This window comes from Eptatretus burgeri, chromosome 1, assembly GCF_056783735.1.
Source record: "Eptatretus burgeri isolate ZD-2024b chromosome 1, Ebu_testis_v1, whole genome shotgun sequence".
In the NCBI taxonomy this organism is placed as follows: Eukaryota; Metazoa; Chordata; class Myxini; order Myxiniformes; family Myxinidae; genus Eptatretus; species Eptatretus burgeri.
The window spans coordinates 120,530,913-120,555,254 of NC_140961.1; the positions used below are offsets into that span (position 1 = coordinate 120,530,913).

The window sequence follows — 24,342 nt, forward strand, 5'->3', positions numbered from 1 at the left end:
GTAATGATGGATTCCATGACGTTTCCTGATGATTGAGAGTAGGCTGCTTGGTTTGTAAAATAGCGCTGTTCGTTATCTTCTGATTAGTTGGTTATCTTCATATGTGGGTTTCAGAACATTGAACGGAGCCGTCCCAGGTGTCAAAGTGTCCACCTTCGTGTGTACATGCGTGTGTGTGTGTGTGTGTGTGTGTGTGTGTGTGTGTGTGTGTGTGTGTGTGTGTGTGTGTGTGTGTGTGTGTGTGTGTGTGTGTGTGTAACAATACGCACCAATTTTATATTAAGAAAAAAAGTCAGAAAAACAGATAAAGGCATTTTATACATGTATTTTTTTTTACAAGAATTGAAAATTATTTCGGATAATTACAACACATTATGTTACAACTTTTCTTCCCCTGCAAGCTCACAGTTCAGCCATTTTAGCAGCACCCGAATTCCAACGTGTAAAAGTTGTTGATCTTTCATTCAAACGTCCTCCAAATGCAGCACGTTGTGTACAATCACTGCAGGCCGCATTATACACCTCACAGCACATCAAGTATTGCCTTGGATGAGGAATTAATGTTCCCCATAAACTGAAAACTCCTAAATTCTGTCACTGATGCCCAAACGTAAAACAAAGCAAAACAAAAGAAACATTCTGAAATCCAAGTATTTTCCATATTGTGTTAAAAAAGTTCTTCGATTCCCCACATAATCATTAATTTGCTATTATTAGGCATCAATTCAAACTACAGGTTTTTTTTTTTCAATCATTGTCATCATTATATTAAACACCTTTCCCTTCTCTGAGCTATATGCTATATAAAAAAACTACTTTATTTCTTGTCTTCCAAAAGGTCGAACATTTGTTCTGTGCTCTCAATTATTTTTGACATCATTATGGAACAAAGTCGCCTACCCTGTTCCTGAAGGGATGGGACAGACTATTGGTGCGTGTGTGTGCGCGCGTGTGTGTGTGTGTGTGTGTGTGTGTGTGTGTGTGTGTGTGTGTGTGTGTGTGTGTGTGTGTGTGTGTGTGTGTGTGTGTGTGTGTGTGTGTGTGTGTGTGTGTGTGTGTGTGCATATCTACTTTAATATAGATACATCATTCTCAGATCTACTCTAATCCATATATCAAGGCAATGCTCCGCATTGTCAAAATGCTCAATCTAGTTTATTATTGCACATGATGATGCAAATGCTCCACTCCGATGTTTACTCCATTACGATTTGTTCTTGAAGAAGAACATTCCATTATTTGGCACAAGTTAGCACTCATTGTCATTCCGGCAGTGACATCCAACTTGCCCTTACGAACAAATCCTCAATGTTTAATGCACTTCGGGCTCATTTAAATTTAAGAATATTATGAATGAATGAGCATGAAAAGATAATTTTGCATATGAAACTGACACAACTGAATTGTACTTCAGTAACTACAATGAAAAGCAAATACAGGAATGTGGTTCCAACTTTATCCTCTGTTTTCAGGATTATAAACTTCATTCATCACCACTTTCATTGCTATTCGATTTGTTTTGACGCATTCATATTTGGTGTGCATAAAATGATTAAACATTTAACGAATCCATTTTTTAAATTTCCCTTTTTCATAGCAAAAAATGCTACTGTTGACCAATAATAACAACAAATGATAACAAGTGTGCTCTTTCAGCTGCGAGCTCGTTATTATGACAAATTGTATACAAAGTGCACAATCATGGCAGGCAAATGTCACTCCACGTGAAGGTAATGCTTAACATATTCTCATTACAATGACTGCTTTAACAGTCAAACTTCATTTTCAAGATCACGTGAAACCAATGTGTTTCCCTAACGAATACAAAGTATAAACTGCAAACACCAAATAAACAAGCTATCAGAAATTAAAGGCCCATTCTCTTTACAGAGCTGTGGAGCATATCAGGTCATGACTAGTCGAGAAACGTTTGAAGGTGAGAAGCAAAGCAATCCTCGATGGATCACCCCTCCAATACAGGATACACAACTAAAGGTGCAGGGATTTGCAATTTGTTTCAAGGTGCCGGCGATAACCCACTCACTCTTTTTGTAAAAGACACCCAGATCATTATCGTCCATTGACCTCAGTGCTGGCAGATGGATCTTCTGTTTTAACGTCCATCTGATGTCCGTCACACGCACTGATGTCTCACGCTGGATTAGAAACACCAGAGTGACAGTTTATGGATGGGTCGACATTCAAACCCAGTCTCGACAGCTCAAAGACGACGATCATGTGCCTACCTCGAGGCCATTCTGCCAGCCACACCAACTGATACACTCCCCAAACACCAATTAATCGTTTTTTACCTTCAAAAGTAAAATACTGTACTGTGTTTGTGATTACAGAAACAAATTATTCACTTTGAACATGCAACCAACAAAAGGATTAACTACGTAACGTACTCAGTTGTCAATGATTCCGAGCAAAAGTTATCATTATTGCTTTTGTTATATTGGATTTCATTAAAGTTTGTTTTGTCATTCACCATGCCTATGCACAATTCAATTTTGGCAAGTTTACATTGAATACAAGCAAACAATGTGCATTGTCCTTCGCTCACAAGTAAAAACATAATTATCGACTTATTGAAAAAAAAAACGAAAAGAAAAAAAAAACTTATTTTATTGGAAACAAAGTGCAATTTTAAAATATGTCCCAATATAAAATTAACATTTCATATTAATACCACAAATGTGACATCATTGACGTAAGGGGATTTTTTTTTTAAGTCTTGGAAAGTGTTATTTCTACAAAGTATTTCAGCATGCATCGTAATCAAGACAATTCACTGTACCGAGGATAAGATAATTTGCAAAAATAATGTCAACGTGATTAGTATCATATCATCCAACATAGAGCTGTCATTCTAGGTATTTTGATGAAATTAGTGGAAAGTATATCTAAACATCTAACAGGGGACGGGACTGGGCTGTACGGAATGATCGAGGCTACAGCGACCAGAACAGGCGGACGGCTCGGAGATCCACAGCAGCCAGGCAGCCAAACCCCTGGATGGAGATGACACCTGACTTGACAGGGTGATATTTAACACTTACGCTAATTGTTAAATGTTACTGAGAATATGAAGGCGTCAGCGATTGAGTTTCACCAAAAAATGATCGCAAACCAAACGTGGTGTGTCAGACGCATCACGGCTGCATAGACTGTGCGAAACAAACATGTCAGATTGCCATTTCTCTCACGCTGCTAACATCTGCACTCTGCGGTAAACATTCAAAATGTAATGTCATAGATTTAAGGAAATTGAGGTAAAATGTCTAAATATGGTGAAATAAGTGGAAAAAGCAAATAAATTGTGTTTTCAATATTACACTCAGCATAAAATCTACCCACAGGTGCATTTGAAAGGTTTCACAGGCCAATCAGCAGATGGCATAAGTACATGGACAGCCTTCATGGATCATGAACCAGTACAAAATCAATTGATAGATTGCTAATATGGTGAATACTTTCAAGGCAAAAGAAGAGATATTAATTTACATGCCATGGATTGAAACGATGAAGAACCTTGTTTGCTTTCCTGTGAATTGGATATGCAGCGACTTGTGAAAATGTGATGACGACTCAAATAAATGACGGAGTTAATTCTCAAGTTTCTGCTGAAAATGAATGTTATTTCTGTTGGAACACGTAACACATCGCAAAAACAATTTTGGCCTATTCAACCTCAAAGGCAGGCCACAGGCCTACTTAAAACAGGTCAACTGGCTGGGGTAGCAAAGATCCAAGGCCTTAAATGCACGGTGTCAAGTAACGCCGGAGCAATGTCCAAACATCCAGCATGATGGTGTGAATCCTGTGTAACGTGGGTAAGGTGGGGGTAGATGTTGCCTCCACCTCAAGAAAAGCCCGGATTCCTCAGAAGGAGCGCATGTACGGAGCTTCAGCCGCGCTCTCTAGTGACGACTGTGATGGACGTCTGATAACCTGTGCCAGTGAGGGGTCGACGAGCGATAACGTTGGGAAGAGCTTGTACCAACCAATAACTCTGCTGCTCAAGTCTAGCCCTTCAAGCAGCACTTGCGATGCACCCATGAAGCACTTGTGGTCCATGCGACCATAGTCACCCCACACTATGACCTGGGTAAGGGGGGAAGCAGAATGTTTATTATGAATATAATCAACACATGCTTCTTTGAATAATTCATATACTTTGGAAAAATAACATACCTTGTGCATTTGGTTATGTGCTTTGTGTGACTACGGTCACAAAAAATAACATACCCTGTGCAAAATACAGCTTTTGTTTTTGTATAAAAGCAAATTATTTATGAAAAAATTTTTTGTATACAATGTCGAGGCTCATATCTTCTTCTTCTTCTTTCGGCTGCACCCATTAGGGGTCGCCACAGCGGATTAGGATCATCCGTATGATCAGCATAGTGATTTGGCACATGTTTTACGCCAGATTCCCTTCCTGACGCAAACCTGGTCACCTCTTACGACATAGGGATATGGTACACTTATTTTAACCGGGGTATACACTGGCCCAGTATACTGGTACTCATTTCGCCGACCTCGGAAGTATGACAGGCTGAGTCAACCCCCTGCTGTATTAATTCAGTGGCTCAACGGGGCTTGAACTCAGGACCTATTAGATCCCAAGCCGCTGCCCTAACCACTGCGCCAACACCAGGCTTGAATGTCGAGGCTCATATGAGAGCTATAAATTAGTAGACATCTCTATGTTATGGAATCAGAAATGGGTGAAGACTAATTAATCGGTAAGATAGGTGAGTGAGGGGGAAGGCGAGGAGATGTAAACAACAGAAAATGAGATGGGAAGCATCTCCAAATATAAAGCCTGTCCGCATCCAATTTGTAGTCAAACTAAATTTCATGAAAACAAGAGCTAAAAAAAGAAAAAAAGTAAAATGTATTCATTTGTGTTCTCCATAATTTCAAAATAAAGGTTTGTTGAAAATTTGATGACAAAAGCTCAATGGTACAGTAAATCCTTCAACCACACCCCTTGTACTCAAACATTCCCTCACACACAAACCTTCTCCCACAACCCACACACTCAAACCTTCCCCCACACCATGCGCGCATGCGCGCACACACACACACACACACACACACACACACACACACACACACACACACACACACACACACACACACACACACACACACACACACACACAATCTTTCCTATGCACCTCTCACACACACAAACCTTCCCCTGCACCCATCACACGCAAACCATCTTCTGCACCCCCATGCACTCAATCCTTCATCCCACCCAAAAGCCTCAACTTGCACCTGTAAAGCCTCCCACCCCCCATCCTGCACCATCCCAACACCCCCACCCATCTCCAACTGTGTGGACCTCAAGCATCCGAGGACTCCACTCTAACCTGACAGATCTTTCAACCAAGGCCTCATTATTAATGTTAACTAGACGACCTGTGAACCCGTTGGGTTCCCGTTGTGACAGCTGTTGATAAAAAAATCATTTCAAGAAAAAAAGGATAGCTCCAGCGAACTATACCGCTGAGGTTGTTTACATTGATCAAATACTCCCGAAGAGTACTTGACTGAATTGGGAATTGATTTTTGAAGAATTTTTTTCGTTGTCCGATTTGAACGAAACTTGATACTGCACACCGCAGGTGAACGTTGAGTCAGGTGGGCCGAAAATTTTTGTGCTATGGTGTACCGTTTTGGCTGTATTTTGGGAATATAATAAATACATACATATATACAAGATGAGAGTTTTAGTAATATACTAGATGACCCATGAACCCGTTGGATTCCCGTTGTAACAACGGTTGATAAAAAAAAATTAAAAAAAAAAAGCAGAGAAGAAGAAAGATAGCTCCAGCGAACTATACCACTGAGGTTGTTTGCATTGATCAAATATTCCCGAAGAGTACTTCACTGAATAGGGAATTGATTTTTTTTATAATTTTTTCGTTGCCCGATTTTAAAGAAACTTGATACTGCACACCGCAGAAGTATGTTGAGTAAGGTGGGCCGAAATTTTTTGCACTTTCATGTCCCGTTTTGGCTGTATTTTGGGAACATACATACATACATACATACATACATACATACATACATACATACAAGATGAGAGTTTTTGTAATAGGTAGATAGATGGATAGATGAGTCTTCTTCTACTATCCACCTTCAAGGCCTTCATCAGTAGCCTGATGGAGTAATTCTCTCACCTTTTGGCTGGTTCCCCTGTCTCCCAATTTGCTCAGCTTGATGCCATGGAAACCAAGGCCTTCAAGATCATTGGAATCTCCTGCACTGAAGCTGAGTCCATGGGTCTATCACTTCGCCATCGCAGACAGTTCAGTGGTCTCTCTGTCTTCCACCTCTGCTCTTTCCATGCTATCTCTCCCCCCAGGTTTCTGCAGGGCTCACATGGTCCAACATCCACCCATTCTGATGAAACTATCTAAATTGAGGATCACTGCTCACCTCCATCTCAGATCGTCACCAATCCAAAACCATGATCTTTTCTACCCTCGTTCACCCCACCCAAATCCCTTCTTCTTCCATTATTCCAGTTTTCCTTCCTTGGAGTTTCCTTCTGTGTCAATCTTGTCCACCCCATTCATGCATGTTTTGCATCCTGTTTTTGTCTGTTACCTCCTGATGTGTTCAGAGTACTAGCTCTTCCATTAGCCTCGACGATATACACCAAAAAAATTAGAAGAAACACTGAAGTGATTACAAAACCCATCCATCTTGCGCAGGTTGGTGTAATAAGGCCTATTTGTACTTAGCGTGATTCTGTCTTTTGACATTTTGACTCAATTATTAATGATAATGAGACTTCTTCATATCTTCATCACAAAAGTTTGTTGAAAATTTGATGAGGAAAGCTCAAATGGTAAAAGAGTTGTGGCGTGGACTGACAGACTGACACACACATTTGCAAAACAGTGTCAGCATAAATAAGGGAAGGTGTTTTTTTGTGAAACAATGGGATTTTGCAGGGTGATTTTTTTAATTTATTTGAGAACCATAAATAATTCCCATACACTTAAAATTTTGTCTGTTAGGAATCATATATTTTGCGTACAGGTAGCCTCATGTTACAGAAAGACGTGACATGATCCACACAATTGATTACCTTCAATGAAGTGCTGAAAGTGTCCACCACCATGTTGCAGGTGCAAATTCATTCTTTGAAGCATGCTCTCTGACACAGAGTGCAGCATTTCTTGGGGAATATTGCTGATTGTGTCACTGATTATTGCATTTCATTCACCAAGAGTGCGTCGAATTGTAGCATACACTATATCCTTCAAATATCCCCACAAAAATAAATCTGTTTATCTGGGGATCGAGGTGGCCACAATGAATTGGACACTACACCGTCACCAAAGAGGAGCCTAAGTTTGATCATGCTGTATCATGAAGTGTGATTCGTGGCAACATATCTGGCTCCAGTAACTGATGCACTCCATGAATTTTGTCAGGATAAAGTTTGAGTGATTGACTGCCTTCCTTGCACTGAAATATAAACAGTGAGCTTGTTGTGCTAAATGTCTTCGAGATATATTTTGGCTTGCTACCATCCCTTCCCGCACTTCATCCACTTCTCTGATGTAACAACACTTGGCTGACACATGTGCTTTTTGACTTTCCTGGGGTGGATAGATACACTTGGCCTTGGGGTGGATTCCTTTTGTTCTGGCTGCTTCATTTGGTGGTTCACAGTGGTTGCAGGTTGAATTTTGGAAAGCCAGTTCAAACTGGCCTCAGATCACGCTCGTACTAACGGTTGCTCGGCCAGAAGAATAGATCTGTAATGGATGTCTATCGTCGCTCTCCCGGGCTAATTCCATGGTCCCACCGAGTCGTGTAACATGGAACACAGGCCTGGGAACTTGCTCGGGACTGTCAACCAAGCTTGCGGATGGATATGGTCGTTTTGATTTGACCTGCGGGACTCAAACCAGGTAAATGAAATGGACCTGTGGCTGTATCAATATAGTTGGCTTTATATTCACCCCACCGACAAAAATGTTTGATTGGTTACTTACTTTCCCACTTTTAACTTCAGAGATAGTTTTGTTCAGATTTTTTTATAATCGTGACTTTTTGCCTTTATCACTAAGTTTATTCACAGTGGTATTAAAAGGTTGCTGATATTTTAACCTGTGTGAGTGAGATTAGGGAGATGTCCAATATGTGGACACAAACCCATTATAAGCAAAACAGATGGAACATCATATCATCCAATAACCAATACGTCTTTGCAAAAATAGCTAACAATCTGGCTAAGGTATCGAAAACAAAATAAAAAAATACCAGGTGGGTTACCTCATTTTGAATGAGGAAAATAATGACCTGTAAATTGTCACCATCACTTGGCCAGGGTGAAGCAGTTATCTCTATGATCAAGATGGTTTACCCACTGTGGTAATATTTCTGGCACAGTAAATCAGTCACTTAAATAAGATATGTAAGTAAGCATGTGATCAGGGGATAACACAATGGGGATTAGTGGATCAGGGGATTGTTTTTTTCTCCAGCCTGTAAAACTTTTATTTTGTTGAAATGAATTATATATTTGTCCAATGGAGAACACAAATCGTCATGTTTTCACTTCTAAAAACCTTTAGTTTAGCAGTACTTTGTCAAAATTGTACACTGTCTTGACCAATCAAATTTGTGACTTGCACTTTCAGGGCAGGGAACTTCGAGATTCTTTTACTTCTTCTGCCAAAAATTGTTTCCAATAAAGTCCCAATGTCATTTTTTTTCAAGACTGCATGGGGTAAGGTGTTCTATGAACTCTCCAGTTATCCTCACCAGAGGAGAAAGTATGTATTGCATTTAGGTGCCTTTGTTTGTCTGTCTGTTTGTCTGTTTTTCCATACAGAATGTGGTAACATAGGCGACCAACGCCACCGAGTAGTCGTCAGTAATACACGTTTTATTTTTTCAACCGAATACTTCTTTCAAGTGTGTACAATTAGAATGTGACTATGTCTGTAAAATACGTACTGTACTATAAAACCACACAAACATCAAACATAAGTCCTGGCAAGGGTCTGCAATCTTTGATTGCTCATTCTAATATATGAATGCACTTGTATTTCATATAAAAGTACACTAGTCTATTCTAATGGCTTTGTCTTATTCATGATATCAGTACAAGCTCCTCGATTAACCTTAGACACTGTCAAAAAATTTCCTTCATAATTAGAACTGGTAATAAAAGAGTGTTGGCCTTAATAGCAGAGAACACTGTCTTTTAACCTTCTTGTCCTGCATGTAGTTTAAGTACATCTTCCACCATGAACCTTAGCTAAGCGAAACATAAATAATTGAAATAAATGAAGTGCTGTTTGAATATCTGTCCCAACACCAAGCTCAAAATGCTACGTGAAAGAGCACTGCATGGCAACAACACAACAACAACAGGCATTTTTAAGGCCATTTTCCCTGCTAAAGTGGGGGTTAGACTACTTCATGACTAGAATACAAATAATTTTCAATTGCCCACCTGAAGCACTTTCCCATGTGGTGTATCCTCAAACATGAAGTGCTGCTGGTAGACTGGCTCCAGTGAACGTTGCCCCATCTTTGTCTTCTTCTTTGCCACACAGATGCCATTCTCCATAAGGTATAGCTTAACATAAGGTGCTGTCAAGGAACATTGCATGGAGGGTCAAAGGTCAACACATAAATTGCACACATTCTGCGACTGCGATTAAATTTAGTAATACATATGCAACATGATCTATAGCATTACAATAGATGGGATAGCATACAGGAAAAAAACAGCAACCTTCAAGTAAGAGGGTTAGGCTCTGCAGGGTCAATGGGGGTAAAAAAAAATTCTGGATAAGCATGGGGAATAACATGAGGTTTCAGTGCATCAAATGTTTGAAGCTCTGGAGGAAACAGTGGGGTAGCACAGCTTAAGGATGAGTTACCTTCACCAGAAGAGGTGGTTTCACAGACGGGAGAAGCGACGCACAAAATAGTTGTATTATATGTATTCAGCCTGGATTTTGGAACTTTAACCAGAAGAGGGTTACTGGAAGAATATGCAAACCCTGAAATTTCTGGGGAGCATCAGAGGGGGGATGAGAGAACAGAGGGAGCTATACTGGAAGAAAAGCAGAAAAAAAACAAGTCACCAACCTGTCTTTGATGTGGGAGCAACAGACATTGTGCTTCGGTATAAATCGCAGGAGATTCCAATAATTTTGAGAGCTTTACATTCCACAGAATCTAGGAGAGATAGGTGTGATACTGTGGTGCCAGCCTCAACTGGAGAGCAGTACTCCATTGATCTATTGGTACAGGCATTGGAGGCTGTGAGTAGTTCAATTTTTTCAATACTGGTTGTCCCAGAATATTGTGGGTTATATTTCATCAGTTATATTTTGCATGTTAATAACTACAATATTATGACTGTGATGGCTCGAAGTAGTGTCCACAAAGGGGAACAGATGACATTGGCTCACTGTGCATATAGTACTAACATATTATGTATGAATTTGATGGAGGAAGAGGACAGGTGCACGCACGTGAAGCTGTTCGCTCAGTTCGTTCCTGCTGAGTCCATTCACCCGACGCCTCATCTGAGTGCATATCACACCCGATTGTTACGTTCTGTTTTACACTCTCGCTTGTAAACGTTTTCATTTTTTTCTGAAAATTATTTCACAGGCCCTTTCTAAAAATCGTGACTCACTTGTCATTTGAAGACCATAAAGTGGTTTTGAAATAGTACTGGAAAACTGAGAATGTGGTTGAAATGCAACGCCAGTGGACTAAAGAATTTCAAACTCAACCTGCAAATAAAAATACAATTTCAAGAATTTATAACAATTTTGAGTCTGCTACTATGCAATATATACAGAAACATTCTGGGAGACGTCCATCACAATGAATACGGAAAATACCGCTGTGGTGTTCGAAGCATTTACATGATCGCCAAAACATTTGTGAGGACATTTGCTCATGAGACTGGAAGAAGCAAGACCTCCGTACAATGAATACTGAAAACTGCTAAGTGTAACCGATACATCCCAAAGCTGTTACCATCTTTGACTGAAGAATATGCTCATCACCAATTTGAGTTTTATGAGTGGTTTCAAAGGCAGGTTGAAGAAAACAAACAGCTCTTGGTCTGGTCTGACAAGGCCAGCTTTAATCTCAATGGTACTGTGAACCGCCATAACTGTGTTTACTGGTCCCCTGAGAATGTGAACATTCATGTGGAGAAGGCAGTGGATTTGCTGGGATTTGCTGTGTGGTGTGGTCTGTCAGCTCGGAGAATTTTGGGACCATTTTTCTTTGAGAGAACAGTTATTGGTACTGAGTACCTTAACATGCTCAAGTCATCCATTGTACCTGCCATTCATAAGAAGTATGGCAATGAAGAAGTTTACTTCCCGCAAGACAGTACAACCCCACATTATCATGGCAAAATCACGGTCTATCTTGATGCTCAATTTCTGCACCATTGGATAGTGTGAAGAGGATGTATTGACTACCCCCCACATTCACCTGATTTAACTCCACTCGACTTTTTCCTGTTGGGTTACGTGAAGAATGTGGTGTAGATCAGGAAACCAACTACACTCGGAGAAATTAGACGTGAAATTGAGCAATTGTGTGCACCTATCTCGGCAGAATTTTTTGCTGAAGTTTGTCGCTCAGTTGTTTGCCGCTGTTATCAGTGCCGAGATGTCAAATCCCCGAGAATTGCAATCCAGGTGGATTGACGGCTTCTGGGAGAAAAGCACCATATCAGTGGCAACTTCAAGCATTTGCAATAATAAATCAGATAAGTAAGCCTTCTTGTTGCTAAATCATGTGTGTTTACTTTATTAAAATACGAAATATTACTTGATGAAGTATGACCACATTATTCTGGGACACCCTGGCATAATAATTGGAACAATAGAGGATGTACAGTCTTCAACTGGCTTTGGAGGCCAGCTTTGCTACTTGCCAGCCCAGAAGAGGTGGCAGCTGATGGTAAGGCCTATGATTTCAAGAGGTTGAACCTTTTTCAGGGGCTGACCATGGATATAGATGGCTGTGTACATATTGGAGTGATTAGGTGAGAATTTGAATTTTTCAGGATTGAAGGACATTCCCGCAAGATTAGACATTCCCGACATTACAAAAGGACATTCTCGCAAGTCCATTTGTCAGACCAGCATCTCATCAATTTCAGAGCAGCAGAGTGATGCAGCGGCAGTCTGCCTGTCGACGGAATGGTGCATTATATACCATAACAGTTGTGGAGTCCTCTGCAAAGAGGATGATGATGTTTTCCAGGGCAGAGGAGAAGTCATTTATGTATCTGAGAAACAACAATGGACCCAAGACACTGCCTTGGGGGAACTCCAGCCTCCTACTGAGACAGGAGAGAATAGGATACTGTTTAATGCAATGTGTTGTCTGCGCAAGAAGTCAGAAAGCCTGCAGATGTGAATGCAGCCTTGTATGCCATAAGCAGCGAGCTTGTTAAGAAGAGAAGGATGCTAGACTATGTCACTCCCCGAGATATGAAGTCCAGGTGGATCGAAGACTTCTGGGATGAAAATACTGTTTCAGTTTTGATTTTAAAAAAGAAAAGGAACGAGCAAAAAAAATTGCTCATTGATAAATTTGTCTGTCATTGAAAATAAATTCGTGTTTTCTCATCGAAAAGAGTAAAAGTAAAATATATATAAATATTTTGCTTCAAAAAACATCAAAATAAAATGCCTTGGGTATTTGCAGGCAAAAGTATTTGGACGAGTACACTGCCGTTGGATGCTTAAAAGAAGAACAAACAAAATGTAAACACAAAGGGACAGCAAGGAGGGAAACACATTATGCTTGATAAAATAAAGAAACAACAGACATGCTAACAGGACACAACGTGTTTGTTTTGTAATAAAAATCACAGCAGAGATTGGAGTAGAAGTAATACTGTAAGCTAAGCAGTATTTCACACAGATTCTGCATGGTGTATGTTTGCAGCAGCAATAATTTGAAGCGATAAGTTTCGCTCATAGCGTCGGTTAAAAATTGGAATGATGAATGAGTTTGGCATTCTTTAAAATGTGAGTTAACCTGTGGCCTCAGGCAATTTACCTGGCAATCCAGGCTCCTCCAAATTTGTGTTCTCTATATTGGCCACAAGATGGCACACTCAACTTCAGTATTTATTATTTTTGTATGCAGTAAAGACTCGTGGAAGAGCTATAATATTGAATGTATCATGATGCAACAGATATATATATATATATATATATATATATATATATATATATATATATATATATATATATATATATATATATATATATATATATATAATTGGAACCATACGCTGTAGAGAGTGTCGGTGCTGCCGAAGCAGTTTCCTGGGCTATTGGGCACAATCCTGGATGGGTTGCCACTCTGACGCAGGATACTCCAATGGCTCAATTATCCCAGAAAGCTGGTACTCATTTTGCCGACCTTGGAAGGATGACAGGCTGAGTCAACCCACTGGTGTATTAATTCAGTGGCCAACAGGGCTTGAACTCAGGACCCAACAATCCCAAGCTGCCACCCTAACCATGAAGCCAACACCGGGCATATATATATATATATATATATATATATATATATATATATATATATATATATATATATATATATATATATATATATATATATATATATATATATATATATATATATACACACACACATACACCAGGCACCTGTCTCTCTCTGTCTCTCTCTCTGTCTCTCTCTGTCTCTCTCTCTCTCTCTGTCTCTCTGTCTCTCTCTCTCACTCTCAGGAAAGACATAGCTGCCATAGAGAGGGATCAGCAAAATGTGATGTACTAGAACTAGATTGATCTGGGCCGAGCGAGACTAAGCTATAAGGAGCAGCTGAATAAGACAGGACTTTTTACTTTAGAAAGGAGATGAGAAGATGTTTAGGCCTAAGTCGCATTCGCTCTACGGCGAGGATACGGCGACCGTACACCCTCTGAATTGACAGAAACGTGTGGCGGCCGCAGAGTTTCTGCGGTGGCCTCTGGGTGGCCCTACGCCGTTTGGTTATTTTTTTACAGGCCGTAGGGTCGCCGTGGAATTATAACGCGGAGTTATTACTTTTTTCATTTCTACGTTCGCCGTAGCAATTCGACAAGCCGAAAAAAAAAACTGGTAAAAAAAAAATAAAGTAAAAAAAAACCCACTCGTTACCGTCCGTCTGGCCGCACGTTCGCCTTCGGGCCCCCCTGCGATCCCCCTGCGGTCACCTTGCGGTCACCTTGCGTCTGCCTTGAAAATTCTATGGCCGCCGCAGGAACGCCCTAAGGTCACCGTGCGACATCAAATCAAAGACCATACGGCAACCCCACGTTTTCGTTCTCCACAATTTATAAATACGCCGTGCGGCTCCCCGAAAAATAAAAACATATATGACGGCTACATTGTGTGACCATGGAAATACTGCGCCGCCCTATAATTGCTAGTACCCGTAGATTTTGTAGACCCTACGGCCACCGTGCCAAATGTGACTTTGGCCTTGAGATAATGAATGGTAGAGATAAAATAAGTGCAGATTAATTATTCAACAGAGTAGACAGTGATAGGAGCAGGGGCCATAGCCGAAGAGTAAAGAGGAGGAATCAAGTTAAGACGGTAGTAAGGCAAGAAACTTCCACTCAGAGAGCACTTAATGCATGGAACAATCTCCTTGGAAAGGTCGTGGCAGCACAAACAGTAGTTAGGTTTAAATTTGATTTTGATAAGCACCAGGAATGGCAGGGAGCTGAGGTATGGATTTGTAATTGGATACCTGTGGAGTGAATGTAATATCTGTGAGAGAACCCCACAAAAACAAACAAAACAAAAAACTAGAATGGCACTCTTTGATGTCGTGATGTCGACAGATATGCCTCCACCCACATTATTACTTCATGATACATTTGTACGTCTAGCAAGTTATATTTAAATCCCTGATCTCATATTCAAAAAAATTTAAAAATTCTGGCTGCCAGACTGCAACGCATCAGGTTTAAATTTAAAACATATCTTCCCCATCAATCCGAGATCATAAATGTTAATTTTCACATCAATCAATAAAGTGGTTCAAGTCAAATTAATTTTTTTTTAATATTTTTGTTCAACCCAAAATGACTGCCAGATCATGTGTCCTATTAATTATTCGTGAACAACCTGGTATCACCAAGGTCTAGGGAACATGTGGGTGAAGTTTCCCCTCGATTTGTCAAGCCGTTCTGGAAAAGAAGATTTTAAAATGTTTCTTCTTCAAAATATCAAAGCTGCCAAACCATGTGACATATGATGTTATAGGTGGAAAACTTTTTTTACTCATGGAGAGGTGATCATAAATGTAAAGTTTTGCCTCGATCTGTTCAGCGGTTTCGTAGAAGAAGATTTTTGAAGATTTTTATGTTCAAAAAAAAAAGACTGCTGAACCACATGACCGATGACATCACCAATTCCCCCCCCCCCAACCCCACGATGCAATTTAGCCATAGATGACCCTCAAAAATGTTCAATAATATGACATCATTACAAAGACATCATACCAAAGCCACCTATGACATCATCCCGAAACCCAGCTTTAAAAAATTAAATAATTTTTTTTATGTTACTTCCAGACTTCCAGTTTGGGAATTGGCGCACGTGGACAGTTGGGTGGTGAGCTCTCCTTTCAATCCTTCGAAAACTAAATTTCCAGTCCTTCTCAAACTTTTTTGCAGATTTTGTTTTCGTGATTTGTGTCAGGGCCTGTGGAACTGCACTTATAAAGCTGTAGTTGTGTTCATACCAATTTTCACAGGTATTTGAGTAGGTGTATTGAAAGAAGCAGGGGGGAGGCCTCATGTTAAGTTTAGCGTTACGTCAGTTGGGGCCTTGTGAGTCTGGGGATAAAAAAAAAACCAAGCTGTTAGGTACAAAAAAAAAACCAAGGTGCAATGGGGGCGGGCGGTAGTGACGGTGCAACGGGAGCGGGCGGTGGCGATGGTGCAATGGGGGCGGGCTGTGATGACGGTGCAACGGGGACGGGCGGTAGTGACGGTGCAACGGGGGCGATGGTGCAACGGGGGCGGGCTGTGATTACGGTGCAACGGGGGCGGGCGGTAGTGACGGTGCAATGGGGTGGGCGGTGGCGATGGTGCAATGGGGGTGGGCTGTGATGACGGTGCAACGGGGGCAGGCGGTGGTGACGGTTCAACGGGGGCGGGCTGTGATGACGGTGCAACAGGGGCAGGCGGTGGTGACGGTGCAACGGGGGCGGGCAGAGCAATAGAAATTATGAGCAGAGCGATACACATCAACCAATGGCTGAAAGAATGGCGTAGGAAGGAAGATTTATCATTTAATAAGTAGTGGGAATCATTTCAGGACCAAAGGGAGTGTTTCCAGAATGATGGCCGTATGTTAGATAGAAATGGATCAGCAAGGTTTGTCGTGGGAATTGAGGAAGGAATTTAGGCTTTTTTTAGGTCAGTGGAGTGTGAAGAAGGCATTAAGGAAGGAACTGATGATGTAATTATTACGAGCAAGGCCAGGGAAGAAAACAGAACTTCAGGAAGGGAAAAGTTAAACATATTCTATACCAATGCCAGAAGTTTAAATAATAAGATGGAAGAGCTTGAAACCAAAGTGGATATCGAGGAGTATGATATAGTTGCAGTGAGTGAGACATGGTTTAAGGAGGAGAGTAACTGGAGGACAGGATTAGAAGGCCACAAGATGTATCGGTGTGATAGGAAGGAGAGAATAGGAGGAGGAGTAGCAATCTGGTAAAGGACAGCATTGTATCAAAAGAAAGGGATGACAATGTGACATTAAGGAAGGAATAAATGTCAAGGATTCTGTACGTGTCGAGATTAGAGATTGTAAAAACAGAAATATACTGGTAGGATGCTTTTATGAGGCTCTGGGTGTGAAGGAAGAAGAGGAAAGAGGAGCACATGAAGAATAAAAAAGGGCATGTGGTAAGGGAAGAGTATTGATTATGGTGGATTTAACTTGCCAGGGATAGATTGGGTCCAGGAACAGGGAAAGGGCAGAGCGGATGAGGATTTCCTAGTTTTAGTCCAGGATTGCTTTTAAACCCAGTTTGTCGATAAGCCCACCAAGGGAAGTGCAGTGTTTGACCTCCTTTAATTAACGATCCCAATATGGAGGAGGAGGTGGAGGTGAAGGAGCATTTAGGAGCAGGTGACTATAACTTCATGTGTGCAACGATTCTGTTAAAAAGGGTTAGAGTTCAGGATAGCCGGGGAAGGCTATTAGATTTCAGGAAGGCAACCATTGAGGGTATGAGGAGCGAATTGGGTGATGTAGATTGGGAGACTCGAACAACAGGACAATCAGCATCAGAGAAATGGGAAACTTTAAGGACCAAATGTGTAGAGTGCAGAGTAAGTACCTTCCAGTGAGGTGTAAAACTAGAAACAGAAAGAGGCCAGGGTGGATGAGCAATAAGATAAGGAATGCTATTAAGGAGAAAATAGCAGGACTGGAGTTAGATTTATATCACTATCGTAGTAAACAGAGGCAAGTTAAGAAAATAACTCGGCAAGCCAAAAGAGAGTATGAAAAGGACATGGATAAGAATATTAAACATAATAGCAAGGTTCTCTTTAAGTATATCAGGGGAAAAGGACAGGTTAGGACCAGTGTGGTCTCATTGAGGAATAGCACCAGGAGAGTGGTCAGTAATGAAAGTAAGATGACCGTCTTATTAAACAGGTATTTTTCTTCAACTTTTATACAAGAAGAGTCAGGAGAATTGTCACTAGCCGAGTATCTATGAAGGAGGTGAGGAAGGGCTTTTACAGAAGATCCAGGTTGGAGTGGAGGAAGTAAAGGAACAGCTACGTAATCTAAGAGTAGATGAGGCTCCGGGGCCAGACAATATGCACCCGAGAGTATTGATGGAGGTGGCTGAGCAGGTGAGTGAGATGATAACGGATATTTTCAATAGCTCACTGGAGTCAGGACAGGTGTGGAGATTAGCAAATGTAACACCATTATTTAAGAAGGGATCCAGAGAAGAATTGGGAAACAATAAACCTGATAGTTTTACTTCAGTTGTGGGGAAGGTGTTGGAGACATTAATTAAGGACCGGATGAGGAACCATTTAAACAAATACAAACTAATTAAAGGTAGTCAGCATGGGTTTACCAAAGGTTGTTCCTGTTTAACAAATCTTTTAGAGTTCTATGAAACAGTGTCTGATTGGGTGGTTGAGGAAAGGCAGTGGACATAGTATATACCTAGACTTTAAGAAGGCATTTGATATCGGATGTTGTTAGCCAAAGTGAGGGCTTGTGGAGTGGCTGGTCAGGTAACTAATTAAATTGTAAGCTGGCTTAGTGGTAGGAAGCAAAGAGTGGCTGTGAGTGGGAGGATGTCTTGCTGGGAGGATTTAAGTAGTGGGGTACCTCAGGGATCAGTACTCAGACCATTACTATTCATTATTTACAATGTAAATAATGTAAATTTTACATCAATGATTTGAATAGTGGGGTGAAAGGTAAGCTTTCCAAATTTGCAGATGACACAAAGCTTGGAGGTAAAGTGGATAGCAGAGGGGGTGGTGATCAGATTAAGCAAAGTATTGATACTTGCATAGATTGGGCAAAATATTGGCAGATGCAATTTAACTTGAGCAAGTGTAAGGTGTTGGGGATGGGAAAGAACAATGAAAATAGAGATTACAGGATGCAAGGGGCAATTTTGGAGTGTGTCACACAGGAGAAGGATCTGCGGGTGGTAATACAATTGAGAGGTAAGCAGGCATCACAGTGCCAGGTAGCGATAGGGAAAGCAAACAGGGTTTTAGGTTGTATTCAGAAGGGATCATTTATAAATCAAAAGAGGTGGTGTTAACATTGTGCAGGAATTTAGTGAGGCCTCATCAAGAATATTGTGTGCAGTTTTGGTCACCACAATTTAGGAAGGACATAGATGCCATAGAGAGGGTTCAGCATAGGGCTACTAGATTTATTCCAGGCCTAGCTAGGCTTAGCCATGAGGAGTGACTGAAGGAGACAGGGCTTATTCTCTAGAAAGGAGGAGGTTACGAGGAGATATGAAAGAGATGTTTAAGATATTGAAAGGTGTAGATAAAATAAGTGCAGATAAGTTATTCAACAGAGTAGACAATGATAGAACTAGGGGCCATAGCTTGAGAGTAAAGAATACGAGAGTGAAGATGCTAGTAAGGCAGGGGACTTTCACTCAGAGAGTAGTTAATGCATGGAATGGCCTCCCTACAAAGGTAGTGGCAGCAGAAGCAGTAGATAAGTTTAAATTAGAAATAGATAGGTACCTGGAAGTTATGGAGAATGAGGGGTATAGGGATGTTGACAGGACTTTTAAGTAGCTTGTGCATTGGTGGGTGATTGTGTGCATGTGTATGGAGTGCTGTTCGTGGGGGTCTCGTCACAGGGTGTTATGTGGTTGATGCTGTGTGTTTTTAACCAAGCCCATGCCCTCTCCCGTGAGAGGAAGAAGAATAAACAAATACAAAAGCTGCAAAAACTTAAATGAAATAGATTAAAAATAAAAAAAAATAAAAAAAAATAAAATTTGCATTTTCTTCCTTGGATCTTGTACAGATAAATTAGTATGGTCTTCGTGCAGGCATGATGGGCTGAATGTCCTCCACCTGTGTCATATTTCCTTGTCTTTCTGGCTGCCAGGCTATACATCTGATCAGGTTGAAATTCAAAACAAATATTCCCCATGACTACATATCATAACTGTGACGTTTCATGTCGATTGATGAACCAGTTCAAAAGAAATAATTTTTCAAATATTTTCATTCAATCCAATATGGCTGCCAGACCATGTGAGATATTAATTATTTGTGAATACCATGATATCCACAATGATTGCGAAATGTGTGGGAGAAGTTTCCCCTCGATCTATCAAGCCGTTCTGGAGAAAATGATTTTTTAAAAGTTTGAGGATAAATCCAGTCTGGCTGCCATACCATGGAAACTATGATGTCAAAGTTGGAAAACATTTTGTTCCTCATGCAGAGGCGATCATACCTGTAAAGTTTCACCTCAATCTGTTCAGCCTTTAAAGAGAAGATTTTTGAAGGTTTTATGTTAAAAACAACATGGCTGACGAACCACATGACCGATGGCTTCATCAATTTTTTTCCCCAAATACAATTTAACTCAAGATGACCCCCAAAATTTTCATACTACTCGGATAAAGCATTTAACATATGCCATTATGACATGATAATGAAGCCACCTATGACATCATCAAAAAAATTAGACTTCTTTCCCTTTGGCACAACTTCATATGTGCCAAGTTTCATTTTTTTCTATATGGAGCAGTTTTTGAGATAAAGAGGTCCAAAGTTTTTCGTTTTTTCCAACATGGCTGCTAAACTACGTAACCTATGACGTCACAATTGTCATAAAAAACATTCTACATGAGAAGTTGCACCTATGGTGAAAATTTCCTGTCAATCAGATAAGTGGTTGTGGATAAAACAGAGAAAATTATCATGGACGTACGGACATACGGACATATGGATGGACAACGCGAAAACATAATGCCACCGGCGACTTCGTCAGTGGAGGCATAAAAGAACTTTCACAATTTTAAGTGGGAATGATCTACCATATAAAACACAAACAAACAAGTAGGTGTTTGTGCGTTTGTATATTTGTTGGTGTGATGTCTGTCCCCTTGAAAAGGTCGATTAAAGAAGGGTTTTAAGGCCAATCTTTTGACAAGACTGTGTGTTCACAAGGATCTATTTTTACACGATAAAAAATCTCGAAAAACATTTTCCATTAAAGAGTTACGTCTCTTTTTTGGAGATGTAGACAGTGACTTGCAACTGGGCATCAATGGTGATGTACCAAGGCCAGGTCAGGAATGGGAGCATGTGCCAGAACAGCGCGTCGCTGCGTCCACTTTCCGCCGGTACTCCAGGGGCCTCCGTCTGGCCATCCCCCAGGCAGATGCCAGGCCCATCCCCAACTCCTTGAGATGATGGTCAACCTGCTGCAACCACGAGGCACGTGGTCGGCCCACTGGCCTCCTCCACTCACGAGACTCCCCCGCTGAGAGAATCTGGTGAGCAGGATCAGCGTCAGGAAAACGAGCCACATGTCCATACAGCCGCAACTGACGCTCACGGACTATGCAGGTAACAAATCTCATTTGAGTCTCTCTCAGCAACCGCTCGTTGGACACAAAATCCGACCAGCGATAGCAAAGGATTCTCCGAAGAGACCTGGTACCAAAGGAATTAAGTCGCCGTCTCAGATCCTTGGTCAGAGTCCAAGTCTCGCATCCATAGAGCAAGACTGGAAGTACCAAGGACTTGAAGACTCAGACTTTCGTCCTCCCACACAGGTACCGGCAGCACCACACCCCATTATCCAGTGAATCCATGACTCCCCAGGCCCGATCCAGACGTCTATTGACCTCTGACTCACAGCCAGCAGAGACATGAATATCTCTGCCAAGGTAAGTGAATCTCTCCACGACCTCAACATCCTCATATCACCACAAACAGACATAGACAGGACAGCAGCATCGAAGATATCACTGAAAGCTTGGATCTTAGTTTTCACCCAAGAAACCCGTAATCCCAGCAGCTCCGACTCCTCATTCAGCACCTCGAGGGCCCCCTAAAGGATCCCAGCAGCTCCGACTCCTCATTCAGCACCTCGAGGGCCCCCTAAAGGATATCTAAAGTCTCCGCAAAGATGACTGCATCATCTGCAAAATCAAGGTCCAAGATCTTGACATTCCCAAACGATGCACCGCAGCTTGATCTCTCAGACATCTTCCCTAAAATCCAGTCCATACAAGTGCTGAAACGTGTGGGGGACAGTACATACCCCTGACGAACTCCAGTAACAACTGGAATAAGTCAGAGATGGTACCACCACACTTTACAGCACTCTCAGTACCAGAGTAGAGTTCAGACATCAGATCGATCAGTTTTGGTGGCATTTTATAACAAGGCGTTTTATAAAATAACAATAACTACAAGGTGCAGGGAGGGGACATTCGCTGCATGTGATGTGTAATGCAAGCAAAGTAAAACGAGTGTTAATTTACATACATGCCATGTCTAATAAATAAAGAAGCTATAACCATACCTGACACAAGGCACAGGCTTCAAACTTTGGCATGCTCATGTAACTGTATCATAAAGTAATGTGTTCCAACCTGTCAATTTTTGATGGGCTTTATACGAGTAATATATATTTTTGTCATATTATGTGTTTACCTGTACACCATAAATGACCCTGACAATGTCTGTGCTGGCCTCAATGTTCTCATCCTCACTCTCGTCGTCAAGGTAAATAACTTTTCGATAGATATAATGTGATGTGCATATAGCACAGGCATGATGAGCCAAATTCCCTCCTCCTGCCTCAAAGTTCCTTGTGTGTATCCTTGTTACTTGCAAAACCGAAGATTTTTCCAGTATATTGGTCAGTTGATTTTGTTATTCTGTGTTTGTCTGTCTGTCTGTCAATTGCCTATAGGTCACAATTCCAAACCAATCATCATGAAACTTTATAAAGTTTTTTTTTTTTTTTTTTGTATACCTTGGTCGAGGCTCGTATGAGAGCTAACACACAACTCACAGCAAGGAGGCATGAGACAAGAGGGGCGGGAGTGGAAGGGACAAAACAGTGGGGAACAGACACATTAGGTGAACTGTGGAAGGGAGAGGGATGGGGATGGACGGGGAACATGGCGAAGAGAAGATGGACATTTCAGGGACTTTCAGGAAGGAAAGCAGGAGAAATGAAGGAAGTGGGCTTGGGTGGATTATCGGGGGTAGAAAAGATCGAGGATTTGGATGGGGGAAGATAAGAGGTGGTGGTGAACAGCTGTTTTAAAAGCCTGGAGGGAAGAATGGGAAAGAATAGAGTGAGGAAGTTTATTCCAAAGGCGGGAAAAAGAGGAATGAAAGAGTGAAGATGAGCAGTGATTCGTGATTTTGGTAGTTTTACCAGAAGGGGGTTGTTGGCGGACCTTGAGCGCCCTGTGGAAATGTGGTGGGGACAAATCGCAGAGAGAGCAGGGGGGGCAAGGCTGGAGAGGAGTCGGTAGAAGACAGAAAGACCACCGACCAACCTGCGGTGATTGAGTGAGAGGCCCAAAGACTCAGCTTCATTGCGGGAGATGCCGATGATCTTAAATGCCCTGGTTTCGACAGCGTGAAGCCGAGAAAGGTGGGAGGCAGGAGCACCAGCCCAGAGGGGAGAGCAGTACTCCATCAGGCTACGGACAAAAGCTTTGTAAGTGGTCAGGAGCTCAAGAGGGCCGAGGAAGGACTTAGCACGACGGAGGATTCCCAGTCGGCGACTGCCTTTTGAGGCGAGGTTGGAAAAGTGACTTTCCCAGGAAAGGTCATGGCAGATAGTGAGACCAAGAAGCTTGAAAGAAAAGACTTCTTCCAGAGGATTGTTGAGAAAGTGGATGGGGGGGGGTTGTAAACGGTCCTTTCGAAGAGACATAGTGAGAGTGTGAGATTTGTCTGGATTGAAAGACATGTTCCACGTGTTGGACCAGTTTGTGATTTTATCCAGATCTGCAGTGAGCGAAGAAGCTGCTGCTTGCCGGTCTGAGGGATGACAGATGGTACGGCAGAGGGTGGAGTCGTCGGCAAAGAGAAATAGAGGATTTTCCAGAGAGTCCGAGAGATCATTGATGAAAACAAGAAAAAGAACAGGGCCCAGAACGCTGCCTTGAGGAACTCCAGCCTGCACAGGAAGAGGGGATGAAAGAACTCCATTTAGGGCCACACGTTGACTGCGACAGGAGAGGAAGTCTGCGAGCCATGAGTGGAGATGGCCTTGAATACCATGGGAAGAGAGTTTGGTGAGTAGGGTGGGGTGCCAGACTGTGTCAAAAGCATGTGATATGTCCAGGGATACGGCTCGGATTTCCTGTCTGGCATTGAGGACCTCCATCCATTGATGGGAGAGCAGAAGCAGCATATCCAGGGTAGAGTGACCTGGTCTGAAACCAAATTGATGATTGGAAATCAAGCCATAGGAGAAGAGGAAGGATTTCATATCTGAGGCGATGATGGATTCCATCACCTTGCTGATGATTGGGAGAAGGCTGATTGGTCTGTAGTTACAGGGATCTGTTTTTGCACCTTTTTTATGCAGGGCAGTGATGTTAGCAGATTTACAAGCAGATGGCAGATGACCTTGGGCAAATGAGAGGGTGAATAGAACAGAGAGAGGGTGAGCAAGAGCAGAAGAGCAGGCTTTGAGGACATGTGGGCTGATGCCGTCTGGACCGGTTGCAGAATCTGACTCGAGGTTTGA

At 41.7% G+C, this 24,342-nt stretch overlaps 1 protein-coding gene across 2 annotated transcripts in view; it reads right to left on the bottom strand.

Moving 5' to 3' along the window:
• Positions 1-299: 299 nt before the first annotated feature.
• The window catches only part of LOC147035297 (regulating synaptic membrane exocytosis protein 4-like), a 334,003-nt gene continuing 309,960 nt past the window's right edge, over positions 300-24,342 (bottom strand). For both annotated transcript variants that reach the window (XM_085896622.1, XM_085896623.1), the window contains 2 exons: positions 9,506-9,645; positions 300-4,107 (listed from right to left, as the gene is read on the bottom strand). In XM_085896622.1, coding sequence (XP_085752748.1) covers positions 3,886-4,107; positions 9,506-9,645 — 362 coding nt within the window. In that variant the 3' untranslated portion in view covers positions 300-3,885. The remainder of the gene's footprint in view (positions 4,108-9,505; positions 9,646-24,342) is intronic.